The 17,818-nt window shown below is 44.3% G+C and overlaps 1 protein-coding gene across 2 annotated transcripts in view; it reads right to left on the bottom strand.

Moving 5' to 3' along the window:
- Positions 1-2,003: 2,003 nt before the first annotated feature.
- CCDC77 (coiled-coil domain containing 77) overlaps positions 2,004-17,818 on the bottom strand; it is a gene marked incomplete at both ends in the record, with an annotated part of 37,023 nt that continues 21,208 nt past the window's right edge. For both annotated transcript variants that reach the window (XM_080705187.1, XM_080705188.1), the window contains 7 exons: positions 2,004-2,150; positions 3,829-3,981; positions 4,081-4,206; positions 6,161-6,380; positions 14,046-14,194; positions 16,332-16,423; positions 17,705-17,777. In XM_080705187.1, coding sequence (XP_080561313.1) covers positions 2,004-2,150; positions 3,829-3,981; positions 4,081-4,206; positions 6,161-6,380; positions 14,046-14,194; positions 16,332-16,423; positions 17,705-17,777 — 960 coding nt within the window. The remainder of the gene's footprint in view (positions 2,151-3,828; positions 3,982-4,080; positions 4,207-6,160; positions 6,381-14,045; positions 14,195-16,331; positions 16,424-17,704; positions 17,778-17,818) is intronic.

The following is a 17,818-nucleotide window of genomic DNA, read 5'->3' as shown; positions in this document are numbered from 1 at the left end:
TATTTTTTATTCTTTATTTTGAAATAGGTCTGAGTTGCAAAGGGCCTCACTAAGTAGCTGAGGCTGTCCATGAACTGCGATCCTTCTGTCTCAGCCTCCCAAGTGCTGGGATTACAAGCATGCGCCACCACGCCCGGCTACTTTTTATTTATTTTTAATGACTTGAAATTGAACCCAGTGGCATACTACCTCTGAGCATCCCCAGCCCTATCTTTTTATTTTTATTTTGAAACAGGGTCTCGCTAGGCTGATGAAAGTCTCATTACTTGCTGAGGCTGTCAAACATCTGATCTTTCTGTCTCAGCCTTCCAAGTACTGGGATTAGAAATGTGCATGCCAAGAGCCGGGCGTGGTGGCCCACGCTTGTAATCCCAGCATTTAGGAGGCTGAGACCTGGAGGATCGTGGTTCGCGGACAGCCTCAGCTACTTAGTGAGGCCCTCTGCAACTCAGTGAGACCCGGTTTCAAAATAAAGAATAAAAAATAGGGCAGGGGGTGTAGCTCGGAGGTCAAATGCCCCTGGGTTCCATCCCCAAACCCGCAAAAAAAAAAAAAAAAAAAAAAGTGCACGCCAACACCCAACTCAAATTTGCCCTTTTAAAGTACATAGTATGGGTCTGGGAGTATAGCCCGGAGATAGAAAGCCCCTGGGTTCCATCCCTAGTACCACCAAAAAAAAAAAAAAAAAAAAAAAAAAAAAAAATGTATATAGTAGCTGGGTGTGGTGGCACACGCTTGTAATCCCTGCACTTGGGAGGCAGAGACAGGAGGATCACACAGGTTCTACGCCAGCCTTGCTGGTTTAAGAGACCCTGGTTTCCAAATAAAAATATAAAAAATAGGTGTCTGGGAGTGTAACCTGGAGGTAGAAGGGTTTCCAGGCTGGGGTGTAGCTGGGAGGTAGAATGCCCTTTAGTTCAATCCCCAGTATGCCCCCCACAACACACAAAGTATACAGGAAGCCAGATGTGGTGGCACACGCTCTGCAATCCCAGTACGTGGGAGGCTGAGACAGGGGATCCAGGTTCACGGCCAGCCTCAGCAACTTAGTGAGACTCTGTTTCAAAATTTAAAATAAATAAATAAATAAATAAATAAATAAATAAATAAATAAAATGCTGGAGTTATAGCTTGGGGAGTAGGACATCCCTGGGGTCAATCCCCAGTGTCGCCAAAAAAAAAAAAAAAGGACACATTATAATATTTGGCTAAAATGGATCAAGTTTTAGTGTCATCACCCTCATACGACTCTTGCTACCTCCAAAGGTTTCAAAGGAATCAGTCTGTACACCATGGAACAAGACAATAAACAGGCAAACGAGCTGTTAACAAAGCGTCAACAAGACCGGGGAAACTCAAATATTTCCAATTACAGTTTATTGAAAATAGCTGATTCGAAATAAATTTGTTATTTTTTGAAAAAACATGTTATTGATAAAATGTCCAAATTTCCATATGAGGCTCGTTTCAGTTTCACTGAGCCAAAGTGGTACCTCTGTATTTATTTTTAGACATTTTGCTTAAAAGTCGGGTATCTAGTGCCCTCTGGTGGTGACTCTGAGCATGCTCTCGGTGGAAGCAAGGTCCACAGCCAAACCACTGGAGCTGACAGCGTGATCTGCTGCTGCCTTCTCTCTCTGCCTAGGAGGAAGGCAACTCGATGGGTGCCTTTATCCCTGTGGAAAAAGTGTTCTTCCCAATAACACTGAGCCAAGCTCACAGCTACAACACTTTCTCCTATATGTTTTTATCATCTTTAAAATAAAAAAACCTGTCAATACAAATGGGAGGGTGTGGGAAAGCCTTAGAGTAACCCAGGTCCCCCCGGAGGTTAGGAGGATGGTGAAGATCACAGGCGCAGCACACAGGAAAAGCTTTTTTAGCGCACGAGTCTTCCCTTGTTGTTATAAAACAAGTGTCGGTACTCTAGTCACCTATGCTTCCTGGGAGCAGATGAGTCTTTCCTCCAATTCCAGGGAGCAGACCTCTTCTGAGAGTGGACATCAACAAAGCCTGAGCTCGTTCTCCAGACCAAACACTTTGGATTTGAGGCTCTTCAGTTCTCCTTGTATCTTATGCGCTCGTCGGTTGCTGTTCCGCACCTCGCACAGAAGAGCAAGGTCTTGGTCGGCCCGGACATTCACTGTTGCCTAGAGAGTGGAAAAAGGAAGAAATGATTATGGATTATGGTGCGAGCCAGGGAGAGAAAACAATTGTAAGAGACCAAGCCAGGCTGCCTGCCTCCTTTCCGTGGGGTTTCTAGTATGCAGGATAAAGTCAATCCTCAGTCTGTTCAGAGACTAACTTAAAGAAAGAAAAAGCAGAAAAAGCAAGAGATTCTGCTTTCCCAAGAATACTAAAAGAGCCTTGAGATAGAGGTCAATAAAATAACAGTGGATGAAAAAAGCAGATAAATATAAACATTATTGGTAAACTTGCTAAAGAATAAAAAAAGTTCTTTATCTTTTTTTTTTTTTTTTTTTGGTGGTACTGGAAATGGAACCCAGGGGCATTCTACCTCCAAGCTACATGCCCAGCTCTATTTTTTATTCTTTATTTTGGTGGTACTGGGGGTGGAACCCAGAGACTTTCTACCTCCGAGCTATACTCCCAGACCCATTTTACATTTTATTTGGAAACAGGGTCTCACTAAGTTGCTGAGAGCCTCACTCAGTAGCTGAGGCTGGCTTTGAACCTGCGCGATCCTCCTGTCTCAGCCTCCCAAGCGCGGGGATTACAAGCGTGCGCCACCACGCCCGGCTTTATTCTTTATTTTGAAACAGGGTCTCACTGAGTTGCAGAGGGCCTCACTAAGTAGCAGAGGCTGGCTGCGAATTGCGATCCTCCTGTCTCAGCCCCCTGAATGCTGGGATGACAAGCGTGCGTCCCCACGCCCGGCAAACCTCATCTTCTTATATCATTAGGCTTGTTCAGAACACAGCTATGATTTAGACTATGTGGATTATTGGTTATATTTCTAAGGTGGCTCTTGAGGCAACTTGGATTCTAAGAATCTGGGAAGAATTATTACTCAATTACTCACTTTCCCCATTTGTAAAACAGACTCAATTCTTTCAATTGGATACTTGTTGAATTAGGTGGGATGACAATTTCTGTTTAGCTTAGATGGAAGTATTAATGATACAGCCACTCAATTATTTCAACCTGTTTAGGTATTTCCTCCAGTAAACACTTAGTGCGCTGACAGTCAGGGAGGCTTGAAGGCTGGTGATATATTAGTGTCTACCAGCAGGGAAACGGCACAACCTGTTTTTGCAGAGCTGGTGATTGAACAAGGCCCTCCTGCATGCTAAGCACAGGCAACCCTGTGCATCCTTCTGAAGAGCCTGAGACCGTGACCCCGCTTCCACTCTCCCACCTCTCTCTCCCTCGCCTTAGACCGTGACCCCACTTCCACTCTCCCACCTCTCTCTCCCTCGCCTTAGACCGTGACCCCGCTTCCACTCTCCCACCCCTCTCTCCCTCGCATTAGACCGTGACCCCGCTTCCACTCTCCCACCCTCTCTCCCTCGCATTAGACTGTGACCCCGCTTCCACTCTCCCACCCCTCTCTCCCTCGCCTTAGACCGTGACCCCGCTTCCACTCTCCCACCCTCACCCTCGCATTAGACCGTGACCCCGCTTCCACTCTCCCACCCTCACCCTCGCATTAGACCGTGACCCCGCTTCCACTCTCCCACCCTCTCTCCCTCGCCTTAGACCGTGACCCCGCTTCCACTCTCCCACCCTCACCCTCGCATTAGACCGTGACCCCGCTTCCACTCTCCCACCCCTCTCTCCCTCGCAGTAACTCAGGCCTGCGATGACCTTATAGAGGGTCTGCTCCAAGTCTTTCAGTTTCTGTCGGAGAACCTTGATGTCTGTCTTAAAGCCTTCGACTTCCAAGATCCGCCGATGCTCCAGGGCCTCGTAGCGTTTGGTCATCGCCTGTAAGCGCTTCCCCATCTTGTTGGAGCGCTCCTAGATGTGACGGGTGGGAAAGCGTTTAGGAAGAGGAGATGAGCACTGCCCAGCCATCTGAACCTCCCACTCCATCCCAAGGGGCAGAGAGCTTCCTACCTGGAAGATCTCTCTCCTCACTCCCGCCTCCTCCTGGATTCGGGCAAGTTCTTCCTCAAGGGAAATGCACTGCTCTTGGTACATGTTGGACAACTTTTTCTCTTGTACTAACTTATCCTTTAGAGACTGTAGGTTAAAAGGGGAAAATCATTAATACTCAATTCTACAATTAGATAACTCAAATATCACTTGGGTAACGAAAGAAAAAAGGGACAGGCGAGGTGGTGCACTCTTGTAATCTCAGCACTCGGGAGGCTGAGACAGGAGGCTCGCAGGTTCAAGGCAGCCTCAGCACCCTACCGAGACCCTGTTTCAAAATAAAAATAAAATAGGGCTGGGGGTGTCGTTGAGAGGTAGAAAGCCCCTGGGTCTAATCCACATGCAGGAGGGGAGGGAAGAGAGAGGGGGTAGGGGGGGGAAGAGAGAGAGAGAGAGGGAGAGAGAGAGAGGAGGAAAGAACAGACTTGCAGAAGTAAAAAATGAGTTAAAGAACAAGATGGCAAGGAGCTTTGGAGAATATGTGGAAACCTCCTACTTCTAAACTGTTTAGCCCTTTTACCAAAAGTGTCCAAAGAAGAAATTCTTTTTTTTTGGTGGTACTGGGGATGGAACCCAGAGGCTTTCTACTTCTGGGCTATACTCCCAGACCCATTTTCTATTTTATTTGGAAACAAGGTCTCACTAAGTAGCTGAGAGCCTCACTAAGTAGCTGAGGCTGGCTTCGAAGCTGCGTGATCCTCCTGTCTCAGCCTCCCAAGCATGGGGATTACAAGCGTGCGCCACCATGCCCGGCTTAAAGTAGAAATTCTTTAAAATACAAACAAGTACTTTTAGCTCTGGGGTCACGTAATGGAGCTCAGTATGTATTAAGTAAAACATCAATACATATATATAATTTTTATTTCCTTGCAGGTCTGGGGATGGAACCCAGGGGCATTCTACCTCCGAGCTACACCCCCTGCCCTATTTTTTATTCTTTATTTTGAAACTGGGTCTCACTGAGTTGCAAAGGGCCTCACTAAGTAGCTGAGGCTATCCGCGAACTGCGATCCTCCGGTCTCAGCCTCCCGAATGCTGGGATTACAAGTGTGCGCCACCACACCTAGCTCTCCTCAGACCTTTTGTTAAAATTATTTTTTATTTTATTTTTTTTGTGATACTGGAATTAAACCCAGAGGCATTCTACTTTCAAGCTATACCCCCAGCCCAATTTTATTTATTTGGAAACAGGATCTCACTAGGTTGCTGAGATTGAGACTGTCCTCAAACCTGCAATCCTCCTGTCTAGGCTTCCCAAGTACTGGGATTACAGACATGTGCTCCTATGCCAGGCCAAATTATTTTTTGAAATTCTGGGACAGAGTCTCACTCATTTGCCTAGGTTGCCCTCAAACTTTGTGACCTTCCTATCTTAGCCTTCTTAGTAGCTGGGATCACAGGTCACTGCAACCAGTTTTCTCTCTTTCTTTTTATGGTACTGGGGATTGAACCTAGGGGAATTCTAACACTGAACTATACCCCTAGTTTTTTTTCTCTTTTCTTCTGTTTAGTACTGGGGATTGAATCCAGGGGCATTCTACTTCTTTTTTTTTTTTTCAGGTCTGGAGATGGAACCTAGGGGCATTCGACCTCCGAACTATACCCCCTGCCCTATTTTTTATTCTTTATTTTTATTTTGGTGGTACTGGGGACAGAACCCAGAGGCTTTCTACCTCCGGGCTATACTCCCAGACCTATTTTTTATTTTATTTGGAAACAGGGTCTCACTAAGTTGCTGAGAGCCTCACTAAGTAGCTGAGGCTGGCTTCAAACCCGTGTGATCCTCCTGTCTCAGCCTCCCAAGCGCGGGGATTACAAGTGTGCGCCATCACGCCCTGCTTTATTCTTTATTTTGAAACAGGGCCTCACTGAGTTGCGAAGGGCCTCGCTAACACTCTTTGAGCCTGTCCCATGAGCCTGCTGCTACCCCAGCTTCCTGAATAAGTGGATGCTATGTGACGATCTGCAGATTCTCTTGCATTCTCTGAGTTCTTTCAACTCTTCTAGAAAAATAAATATGTATAAGACGTAAAGACACCACCTTAATATATTCATTTTGGGTATGATGACTCTCATGTAACACTGGTAAAACTTTGCCAGTTTTATCTTCTTTCTTCTTACACTGCAGCCTGTATTGCTTAATTTTTGACATCAAATGATCCCTTTCAAGCATCCATGCCTTCTCTTTATTTTGATTTTCAAATTTCAGCTGCAAAAAGTCTTTGGTGCTTTCATAGAGCAGTCCTTGGGTATGATGGAGACTGTGAAGAGACAGCAGATGTGGACGTGAATATGCTTCTACGGAACATCTGAAACACAGGGTTATTTCAAAAGGCGAGATACAGGGTTTCTTGCAATCGCTCAATATATGGATTTTGTAAAATATTACTAGCGGTCTTAAAACCATACCGAGTCTGACTGCCGGCAATCTTACGTGTTTTGCTGCATAAAATAGGATGTATCTACTCATGTTCCCTGGTTTATAGATTAGTCTTTAGAGATATTTTCTTCAGTGCTATTTGAGGTTAAATGAGTTAGAGGGATGATATAAATATTTACAAACAGGAAGTATGGAGCAGTCCCTGGAGCAATACAAGGAAGGAGTAAACCATGGCATTCTGACTGAAGGCTAACTCGAGTTCCAAAATAGCAAAGACAGCTTTGCTCGTTTCTCTATGCTCTAGTGTGACTGGCCTCTATCAAAATCTTGTCTTTGGTGGGGCGTGGTGGCGCATGCTTGTAATCTCAGTAATGGGAGGCTGAGACAGGAGGATCGCACGGGTTCGAAGCCACCCTCAGCTACTTAGTGAGGCTCTCAGCAACTTACTGAGACTCTGTTTACAAATAAAATATAAAATAGGTCTGGGAGTGTAGCCTGGGGAAAGCCCCTGGGTTCCATCCTTAGTACAACAACAACAACAACAACAACAACAACAACAACAACAGTTTGTCTTTGTAGCTGGCCATGGTGGTGCACACTTGTAATCCTAGTACTTGAGAGGCTGAGACAGGAGGACCAAAGGTTCAAGGACAGCCTCAGCAAGCAGTGAGACTCTCATCAGCCTCGTGAGTCCTTGTTTCCAATAAGAAATAAAATTAGTCTGGGAGTGTAACTTGGAGGTAGAGTGGCTCTGGGCTCAATCCCCAGTACAGAAACACACATATATTATCTCTGTTCAAGTCTGACTCCTTCTGTAAAGTCATTTCAATACTTAAATCCATTTTAATTTCTCTATTTTCTAAAACTTTTGTGTGTGTGTGTGTGTGGTACTGGGGGATGGAACTCAGGCATTCTACCTCTGCGCTACACCCCTAGCCCTATTTCTTATTTTTATTTTGAAACAGGGTCTCACTAAGTTTTAGAAAGCCACTAAGTAGCTAAGGCTGGCCGTGAACCTTAATCCTCCTGTCTCAGCCTCCCAAGTACTAGGATTACAAGTATGGGCCGCCACACCCAGCTTCCTCGTCAGTTTTAATATATACCCTATCTCAAAATTCAACATGTGCCTATGTACTATGTCAGATTTTAAATGTCAAGATGCATGTTTTTCTCAGACTGAACAAAAGAATATGCTTTATTTAATTTTATGGTTTTGGTCCTGGGGATGAAACCTAGGGGCATTCTACCTTCAAGTTACATCCCTAGCCCTATTTTATTTTTTACTTTGAAACAGGGTCAAAAAGTTGCAGAGGGCCTTGTTAAGTTGTTGAGGCTAGTCTTGAACCTGTGATCCTCCTGTCTCTTACTCCCAAGTACTGGGATTATAAGCATAAACCACCACACCCGGCTATATTTTACTTGTCATTTGATATAATATATATATATATATATATATATATATATATATATATATATATATATATATACACACACACACACACACACACATAGGGTGGTACTGGGGTTCCTGGAAGCCCTTCAGCCTCCGGGCTACACTCCCAGACCTATTTTATATTTTTATTTGGAAACAGGGTCTCCTAAGCCAGTGCGCGCAGCTGGCTTTGAACCTGCGCGATCCTCCCGTCTCTGCCTCCCAAGTGTGGGGATTACAAGCGTGCGCCACCACGCCCGGCTATTTGTCATATATTTTTTCCACACTGCCAACCAGATTGTTAAGAACAGTATCAGCTACTGGACATATACAGGCATTCAAGAGATTCTTTCAGATTTAAGAATAGACGAATGGTGTTTCTGCCTTTAAAAAAGAGTATCTCAGCCGGGCGTGGTGGCGCATGCTTGTAATCCCCATGCTTGGGAGGCAGAGACAGGAGGATCACACAGGTTCGAAGTCAGCCTCAGCTACTTAGTGAGGCTCTCAGCAACTTAGTGAGACCCTGTTTCCAAATAAAATATAAAAAAGGCCTGGGAGTATAGCCTGGAGGTAGAAAGCCTCTGGGTTCCACCCCCAGTACCACCAAAAAAAAAAAAAGAGTATCTCTAGTTGGGTGTGGTGGTGCACGCCTCTAATCCCAGTACTTGGTAGGCGGGATTACAGGCTCAAGACCAGCATCAGCAAGTCAGTGAGACCCTGTTTCAAAATAAAAAATAAAATGGGGTTGGTGGTGTAGAATGCCCCTGGGTCTAATCTTCAGTTCCCAATTAGAAAAACAAGAGTGTTAAACACCATGAAGAAGTCACTACAGTTTTCCAATTAACAAATATTGTGAGATTCACTTAGTTCTTTTCACGAGTAACAGTGTATACAGAGAAGTAGAACATGATAGCACAGTGGCAGGCACACAGTAATGCAAAGGTAACCATATGAACATATGCATATGCAGATGTGTGCACAGAGGGGAAGACGGATTTGGCAACCACAAAGATCTCTCCTAATTCCTTCCTTCCTTCCTTCCTTCCTTCCTTCCTTCTTTTTTTTGCGGTACTAGGGATTTACTCAGGGGCATTCTACCTCTCAGCTATATCCCCAGCCCTATTTTTTATTCTTTATTTTGAAACAGGGTCTCACTAAGTTTTGGAGGGCCTAGGTATCTGAGGCTGGCCTTGAACCTGTGATCCTCTTGTCTCTGCCTCCCAAGTACTGAGATTACAAGTGTGCACCACCAAACCCAGCTTCTGATTTCAAGAAGTAATTTTAGCCGGTGTGGTGGTGGATGGCTAAAATTTTATTCTGTCTTACATTATGTTCTCACTTACAAACTGGGAAGTATGGCCTTGCTAATGCATGAATGGTTTGAAAGCGACGTTCAAACTGAGCATGGTGGTGCACATCTGTAATCCTAGTACTTGGGAGGCCGAGGCAGGAGAATCACGGGTTCGAGGACAGCATCAGCAAGCAATGAGACTCTCGGCAACCTAGTGAGACCGTTTCAAAACAAAAATAAAAAAGGGGGTATAGCTTGGAGGCAGAATGCCCCTGGGTTCAATCTCCAATATCTAGTACCACACACAAAAAAAGACACTCAAAGGATAGTTACAATAGTCTATGATTTCATGCCATTTAATATCTTTAGGATGACTGACCTAATGGAATTGTGTATTTAGATATGCAAACAATACTAAATTAGGATGGTTACTAATATCTGAAAATGAGGGAAATTTAAATTCAAGAAGTTTAATGTAGCCAGGTGTGGTGGTGCATGCTTGTAATCCCAGTACTTGGGAGGCTGAGACAGAAGGATCCAGGTGTACAGCAAGCCTCAGCTACTTAGTGCGGCCTCCACAACTCAGTGAGACCCTGTTTCAAAGTAAAGAATAAGCCGGGTGTGGTGGTGTACCTTGTAATCCCAGCATTTGGGAGGCTGAGACAGGAGGATCGCGGTTCGAGGACAGCCTCAGCTACTCTTCGTGCAGCCCTGTGCAATTCAGTGAGAGTGTTTCAAAATAAAGAAAAAAAAAGATAGGGCTGGGGGTGTAACTCAGAGGTAGAATGTTCCTGGGTTCCAACCCCAGTACCGCAAACAACAACAACAACAACAACAACAAAAAACCCAAAACCAAAAAAAGAATAAAAATCAGGCTGGGGATGTAGCTTAGAGATAGAATGCCCCTGGGTTCAATCCCTAGCAACACACACACACACACACACACACACACACACACACACACACACGCAGTTTAATGTAGAAAGAGACAGTAGGTACAGTCTGATAAGGATCATCAAGTGTTCAACATACAGCTGTTAAGTGGTACTATGCACACAGGGGTTACAGCAAGACCCTGGGAAACAAAGACATGGTTACAATCTATGGTGACAAATGCCATCACAGAGGCACACTAATTTTTATGGCATATGGAGGGGAAAGAACTTAATTTGACCTGGCCTGTTCTTCAGAGAAGGGGTGACACTGCTTAGCAAGGTGCCTGCTACACAGCAAGTATCCCAGAAACATAAGTTACCATTGTCTGGCTGAAGCACAGGGACTAAAGCAAGAAGGTGGGAGCTGAGGCTGAAGGGTTAACGTGGTGCAGATGATGAACTTCCTAAGAACCCATGCTAGGCTGTCAGGGCTTTACCATAAAGAAAGTGGAGAGCTATCAATTCTGGGGACAGCACTAGGGACCAAACCTAAGAGTTTCATGCGTGCTAGGTAAGCACTCTACTGCTAAGCTATGAACACCCCCCCCCCGTACTGGAGATTGAGCCCTGAGGCATTATACCTCTGAACTACACCCCCAGACCACTTTTATTTATTTTGAAACAGGGTCTCACTACTAAGTAGCTGAGGATGGCCACAAACCCATGATCCTCCTGTCTCAGCCTCTTAAGTATTGGGATTGTAAGTGTGTACCACCATGCCTAGTGATAGCCCTTTAAAATTTTTATTTTGAGCAGGTGTGGTGGTAATTCTAGTACTTAGAAGGCTGAAACAACAGAAGGATCACAGGTTCAAGGCCAGCATCAGCAACACAGCAAGGTCTTCTGTAATGTAGGTTTTCAAAGTAAAAAAAAAAAAAAAAAAAAAAAAAAGGGAGGGACTGGGGATATAGCTTGAAGGTACAATACCATTGGGTTAAATTCCCAGTAGTACGGAAAAAAACTTGTTTTGTTTTATTTTATTTTGGGACAGGGTCTCACAAAGTTGCCAAGACTGACCTAAAACTTAGGATCCTTCTGCCTCTGTCTCCAAAGTAATTGGGATTATAGGTATATACCACCATGCACAGCTCAAGTGTTTTTAAGCAGTTAACTCATAATGGAGGAAACTAATGCATATTGGTGAGGAAGGCTATATAATACAAAAAGACAAGTGATAGGAAGAACAGATTACTGGAAGAATTAAAAAAAATAGAGCTTAAATCAATGTAGTAAGATGAGAAGCAGCCAGATAGAGTAGCATATAAGTCCAGTATTTGGGAGCCTGAGACAAGAAAATTGCAAATTCAAGGGCAATATAGCAAGACCGTGGTCCAGAAATAAAAAAGGAGCCAGGTGTGGTGCCACATGTCTGTAATCTCAATATCAGGGAGGCTGAGACAGGAGGATTGTAGGTTGGAGGCCAACCTTAGCAATTTAGCAAGGTTCTAAGCAACTCAGTGAGATCCTGTTCCAAAATAAAAATATAAAGGGCTGGGGTTGTAGCTCAGAGATAGAAATCTCTTTCCCACGCCGGGCGTGGTGGCGCACGCTTGTAATCCCCGCGCTTGGGAGGCAGAGACAAGAGGATTGTGCAGGTTCGAAGTCAGCTGCGCTGGCTTAAGAGACCCTGCTTCCAAATAAAAATATAAAAAATAGGCCTGGGAGTGTAGCCCAGAGGTAGAAGGGCTTCCAGGAACCCTAGTACCACACACACACACACACACACACACACACACACAAAAAGCCGGGCGTGGTGGCGCACGCTTGTAATCCCAGCATTAGGGAGGCTGAGACCTGGAGGATCACAGTTTGAGGACAGCCTCAGCTACTTAGTGAGGCCCTCTGCAACTCAGTGAGACCCGGTTTCAAAATAAAGAATAAAAAATAGGGCAGGGGGTGTAGCTCGGAGGTCGAATGCCCCTGGGTTCCATCCCCAGACCCGCAAAAAAAAAAAAAAAAGAAAAGAAAAGAAAAGAAACCTCTTCCCCTGTGTTAAATCTCCAGTTTCTCTGGAAAAAAAAAAAAAAGAAAAAAAAAGAAAAGAAAAGAAATGCGAACAGAAGTGTGTAGCTAGGTGGCAGAATGCCACTGAGTTCAGTCCCTAGGTGCCATATACACACAAGGGCAGAGAAGAATGTGAGATTTCCAGTCCATAGAGGCTTGGGAATTGTGGGTGACTATGAGGTTTCAAGCTTGGAAACTAGATGGATGCAATATGATGAAACTAAATGGGAAAAAGAGTGAAGCAGCGGGTTTGAGATGGGGAGCGAGTGTTTGCTGAGATGTAGTTCAGTTTCAACAAGGGTAAATTTGAGGCGTTCAAACACTCAGAGGAGGATGACTTTTTAGGTCTGGCTGAGGCTGAGAATGATTAGAGAAATGGAAGAAACTAGACAGACAGGTGCTGTGGAGGTCAAGGAAGATGTGCTTCCAAGAGGGCTGAGCAGCTGTGCCAAATATGCAGAAAGAAGCCAGGCGTAGTGTACACGCAGGCAATCTCAGTACATGGGAGGCTGAGACAGGAGGATTGCGTAGGTTCGAAGCCAGCCTCAGCTACTTACTGAGGCTCTCAGTAACTCAGTGAGACCCTGTTTCCAAATAAAGAATAAAAAATAAGGCTGGGGTGTAGCTCGGAGGTAGAATGCCCCTGGGTTCCATTCCCAGTACCACAAAAAATTAATTAATTAAAAAATAAAAAATAAGGCTGAGGGTATAGCTTGGAGTAGAATGCCCTGGGTTCAATCCCCAGTTCTGCAAAAAACAAAACAAAACAACAAACAAACAAACAAACAAAACACACACACACACACACACAAAAACAAAAGCAAAAAAACAACAACACAAAGTACTAATTACAATAAGGACTCAAGAAAGAAATCTGAGCCAGATGTGGTAGCAGACACTTGTAATCCAGCATTTGGGAGGCTGAAACAGGAGGATCACAGTTCATGGACAGCCTCAGCTACTTAGGCCCTTTGCAACTCAGTGAGACCCTGCTTCGAAATAAAGAATAAAATAATAGGGCTGGGGGTATAGTTCGGAGGTAGAATGTCCCTGGGTTCCATCCCCAGTACTGCAAAAAACAAACAGAAAAAGAAGTCCATGATGGTCTTGGAGAGGGTGCACTTAGTAAAGCTGTGGGGCTCTGACCCACCGGCACAAAGTGAGAAAAGGCACGTGGGTAAGAAGCAAAGAGACTGAGCACAGAGTCTCAGCCTCCCAAGTACTGGAATTACAAGTGTGCGCCATCACCCCTGGCTCTGCAGTATTTTTAATCAGGTATAAAGTGCTGTTTTCTATATACATAAAGGGCTAAATGAAAAAAGCTATACTATATTGAATGAGATGGAATTGGAATGGGATTTTTTTGGTGTGTGTGGTACTGGGGATGAACTCAAGGGTGCTTTTCCACTGAGCAGAATCCCCAGCCTCTTTTTGCTTTTTGAAGCAGGATTTCACTAAGTTGTGGATGGTAACCTGAAACTTGGGATCCTCCTGTCTCAGCCTCTAAGTACTGGGATTACAGGCTTCACGCCTGGTTCGGATCATTTCTTACCATAAAATCAAGATAAACCACTATAGGGGTTACAAGAGCCATGTGGACTACTCACCACAGCAGGGCTAGAAAAGCCTGGACGCTCACCCGCAAGAGGCAGCGGGGTCCAAAGAAGGTTTCCAGATTCCTTAGTTCCACAGTCCTCTGCTGCAGAACAGGTAAGTCTGGTTTTTTTTTTTTTGGGGGGGGGGCAATGCTGGGGATTGAAACCAGGGCCTTGTGCACGCCGAACAAGCACATTACCACTGTGTCGTACCCCCAGCCCGGGAGCCACTAACGTTATGCCACTCAGGATAAAGAACACCTGCCAGGGGCGTTTCCCCAACACTCACCTTTTGGTCAGCTCCTTGATTTTGTCCTGATTTCTCTGCTGCTGGACTTGGACCTCCTCCATGTGAATCCGCCTGTCCTCCATCAGCCCTTCCACTTGCTCTCGAGAAAGCTTGGTCTGCTCTCCCAGCTGCGTCTGCAGCGCCTCCACCTGGACAGCCAGCAGGGTGAGGTTCCGTTATTTAACGTCTTATGAATGGGATGAGGCTGCACAGAAGTAGACTCTTAGTCTACACTACACTGCCCTATCTACATCACACAGAGAATGCTACAAAATTTGGTTCCCCTGCCCTATAGTTCTTGCCTTTTCTCTGTCTGTCTGTCTGTCTCTCTCTCTCTTTTGTGGTACTAGGGATGGAACTGAGGGGCTTTCTACCTCTAGGCTACCCTCCCAGACCTATTTTTATATTTTATTAGAAAGAGAGTCTCACTAAGTTGCTGAGAGCCTCACTAAGCAGCTGAGGCTGGCTTTGAACCTGTGCAATCCTCCTGTCTCAGCCTCCCAAGCACTGTCTCTCTTTTAAGATGTCCTAGTTGTATAGAAACAGAACAACTCTTAGTTTTTAGTTTAAAAAAGTAGAGCAAAAAGCCAGGTGTGGTGGTACAACACTTATAATCCCAGCATTTGAGAGACGGAGACAGGAGGAAGCTACGTAGTGAGGCCCTTTGCAACTCAGAGAGACCCTGCTTCAAAATAAAGAATAAAAAATAGGGCTGGGGGTGTAGCTCGGAGGTAGAATGCCCCTGGGTTCCATTCCCAGTAAACCCCCCCCACACACACACACAAAGTAGAGCAAAATAAATGTAATTTCCTTCTGAGTCTGGCTGTCGTAGCTCCACATGGAGACATTGTCCAAAGGTAGAAACTATCATTAAACCAATAAATGGGCCCCCACCCCAGGAAAAACAGAATTTTAGTGCAACCAGATGAAAATTCATGGCTCCAAAGGACATACAATTATCAGGTGGTTAAGAAAACAATTTGTTAATTAGACAAACATGGTGGTGCAAGCTTGCAATCCCAGTACTTGGGAGGCTAAGACAGGAGGATCCCAGGTTCAAGAACAGCCTTAGCAAGTAGAAAGACTCTCCACAAACTAGCAAGACCCTGTTTCAAAATACAAATAAAATAGGGCTAAGGGTATAACTGGGAGGTAGAATGCCTCTGGGTTGAATCCACAGTGCCATAAAAAAAAAAAAAGAAGAAAATGACTTACTACTTTCCTAGATTTTGGAAACTGTGCACTAAATAAATGGAGATTAGCCGGGCGTGGTGGCGCACGCTTGTAATCCCAGCATTCGGGAGGTTGAGACCTGGAGGATCGCGGTTCGCGGACAGCCTCAGCTACTTAGTGAGGCCCTCTGCAACTCAGTGAGACCCGGTTTCAAAATAAAGAATAAAAAGTAGGGCAGGAGGTGTAGCTTGGAGGTCAAATGCCCCTGGGTTCCATCCCCAGACCCGCAAAAAATAAATAAATAAATAAATAAATAAATGGAGATGATCCTAAATGTTACTCTGTCAGCACAAACTTCATCGACTACTCAGTATTCCCTGAGGCCAATCACAAATTGGATTCTTAATTTTAGAACTGTTTTGTTGGGTCAGGTATGGTGGCACATGTTTGTGATCCCAGTACTTGAGGGGCTAAGACAAGAGGATCACAGATTTGCAGCTAGCCTCGGCAGCTTAGTGAGGGCCGCTGCAACTTAATGAGACCTTGGTTAAAAAAAAAAAAAAAATAGGCCTGGGGGTGTAGATCAGACGTAAAACGCTCCTGAGTTCTATCTCCAGTACCACACAAACTCATACACGTGCATGAATTATTCTGTTGAACCCCAGCATGGTGGTACACACCTGTAATCCCAGTACTCGGGAGGCTAGACAGGAGGATGGCAGGTTTGAGGCCAGCTTTGACAACTTAGCAAGTTGTCTCAAAATAAAAAGGGCTACGGTTGTAGCACAGTGGTAGAATGTCCCTGGGTTCAATGCCTGGTACTACTAAAAAACAACAAAACAAAAAACCCAACAACAACAAAACCAAAATTAAACAAGGAATAAGGGTTAGGCTTAGCATATGAACTGAAAGTTTAGTACTTCTTAAATGTTCAGACAGAGAATAATGGTTTTAAAATACAACTGTTTATGAACTGGAAACACCCTCAAGTTTTCTAATCTGCTGCTGCCTAGATGCAACCCTTGTGCAAGGAGATACTTGTTATACTGAAGGTATGGACACAAAGCTAAACGTGAGTAGAAACCATCTTGGTCTGCCAAATAAATATGTTACCTGTAGGAGGAGTGTCTGTACGTCTCTTTGGTAATGCTCAGAATTATCTTCCTTCTCTCTTATTGATGCTCTTTTTTTGCTTACTTTAGGATCTATAATAGAAAACACAAATCCATCAAGAAGACCACTCAGCTTTTCTTTTTGCTATTCAAGTTTTAGCATGATCCTCACAGATGTTCAGTTTCTTTTACCTACAAGAGAATTAAGGAAGGAAAAAGAAAACATACAGTACCTACGGTGCTTAATTTTTCAAATAGGAATCTCTATCGGGAAGCCCCTCTGCAGGAGTCCACCTAGACAATCACCAAGCACTCAAGGTTCCTTTGGAGTTGTGTCTACTTTCTTAATAAAACCCTACTTGGAGCTGGGTGTGTAACTTGGCAAGACTCTGTTTAAAAAAAAAAATAAGAAGGGCTGGGGGTGTAGCTCAGAGGTAGAGCACTCCTAGCTTCCATCCTCAGTATCATAAAAAAAAAAAGCGCAACACTAAGCTTGAACTGAAGTCACTGGAGCCTAGGAAGGATGGGGAGGAGGAGGGGGAAGAGAGATAAAATGGTTAAAAGGAACAGGGATGCATTTGGACAGGAGAAGTAACATCTAATGTACTATAGCACAGTGGAAAAACTGTATACTATATACTGTATTGAAATGCCACCTGTGCCCCATAAATATGTAATAATTATTATGTGCCATTCCAGGCGTGGTGGTGCATGCTTATAATCCCAGCATATGGGAGACTGAGACAGAAGCATCCAGGTTCGATCCAGTCAGCTACTACTTAGTGAGGCCTTTTACAAAAACTCAGTGAGACCCTGTTTCAATAAAAAATAAAAATTAGAGCTGGGGGTATAGCTCAAAGGTAGAATGCCCCTGGTAGAATCCCCATCACCACCAAAAATCAAAGGTAGAATCAAAGGTAGAATCCCCATCACCACCAAAAAATAAAATAATAAAATATATTTAACACAATACAAAACAATAAGAAAACCTGCAGTGAACAAAATTTAATTCCTTGGGTAGTTCAAGAATCTCAATAAAATCTTAGACATCATTATAAATCTGTACATCAATTATCACTGTACAGTAGGAGAAAATTTCTAATTATCTGCATTATGATTTCTTTCTGTGTGTGTGTGTGGGGGGGGTACTGGGGCATTCTACCCCTGAGCTACCTCCCAACTCTTTTTTGTTTTTTATTTTGAAACAGGCTTTCACTAAGTTGCTGGTGGCCTCGCTAAGTTGCTGAGGCTGGCCGCAAACCTGCCATTCTCCTGTCTCAAGCCTCCCAAGTACAGGCATTCGCATCACACCCAGCTCTCCACTGTGGTTTTCAATTCTGTATCAGTGAGAATTTCTAATAATCTGGTTGTTACCTGCTTTGAGAGCTGAAGGCTCATTCTGTTCACATTTACCTATAGCCTGGATAGTATTTTGAAGAATGCTGACCTAAAGAAAAAAAAAAAAAGAATGCTTTTTAGCCTTAGTTC

Source organism: Muscardinus avellanarius, assembly GCF_963383645.1.
Source record: "Muscardinus avellanarius genome assembly, chromosome: 11".
In the NCBI taxonomy this organism is placed as follows: domain Eukaryota; kingdom Metazoa; phylum Chordata; class Mammalia; order Rodentia; family Gliridae; genus Muscardinus; species Muscardinus avellanarius.
This window is presented reverse-complemented; position numbering and strand designations above follow the sequence as displayed.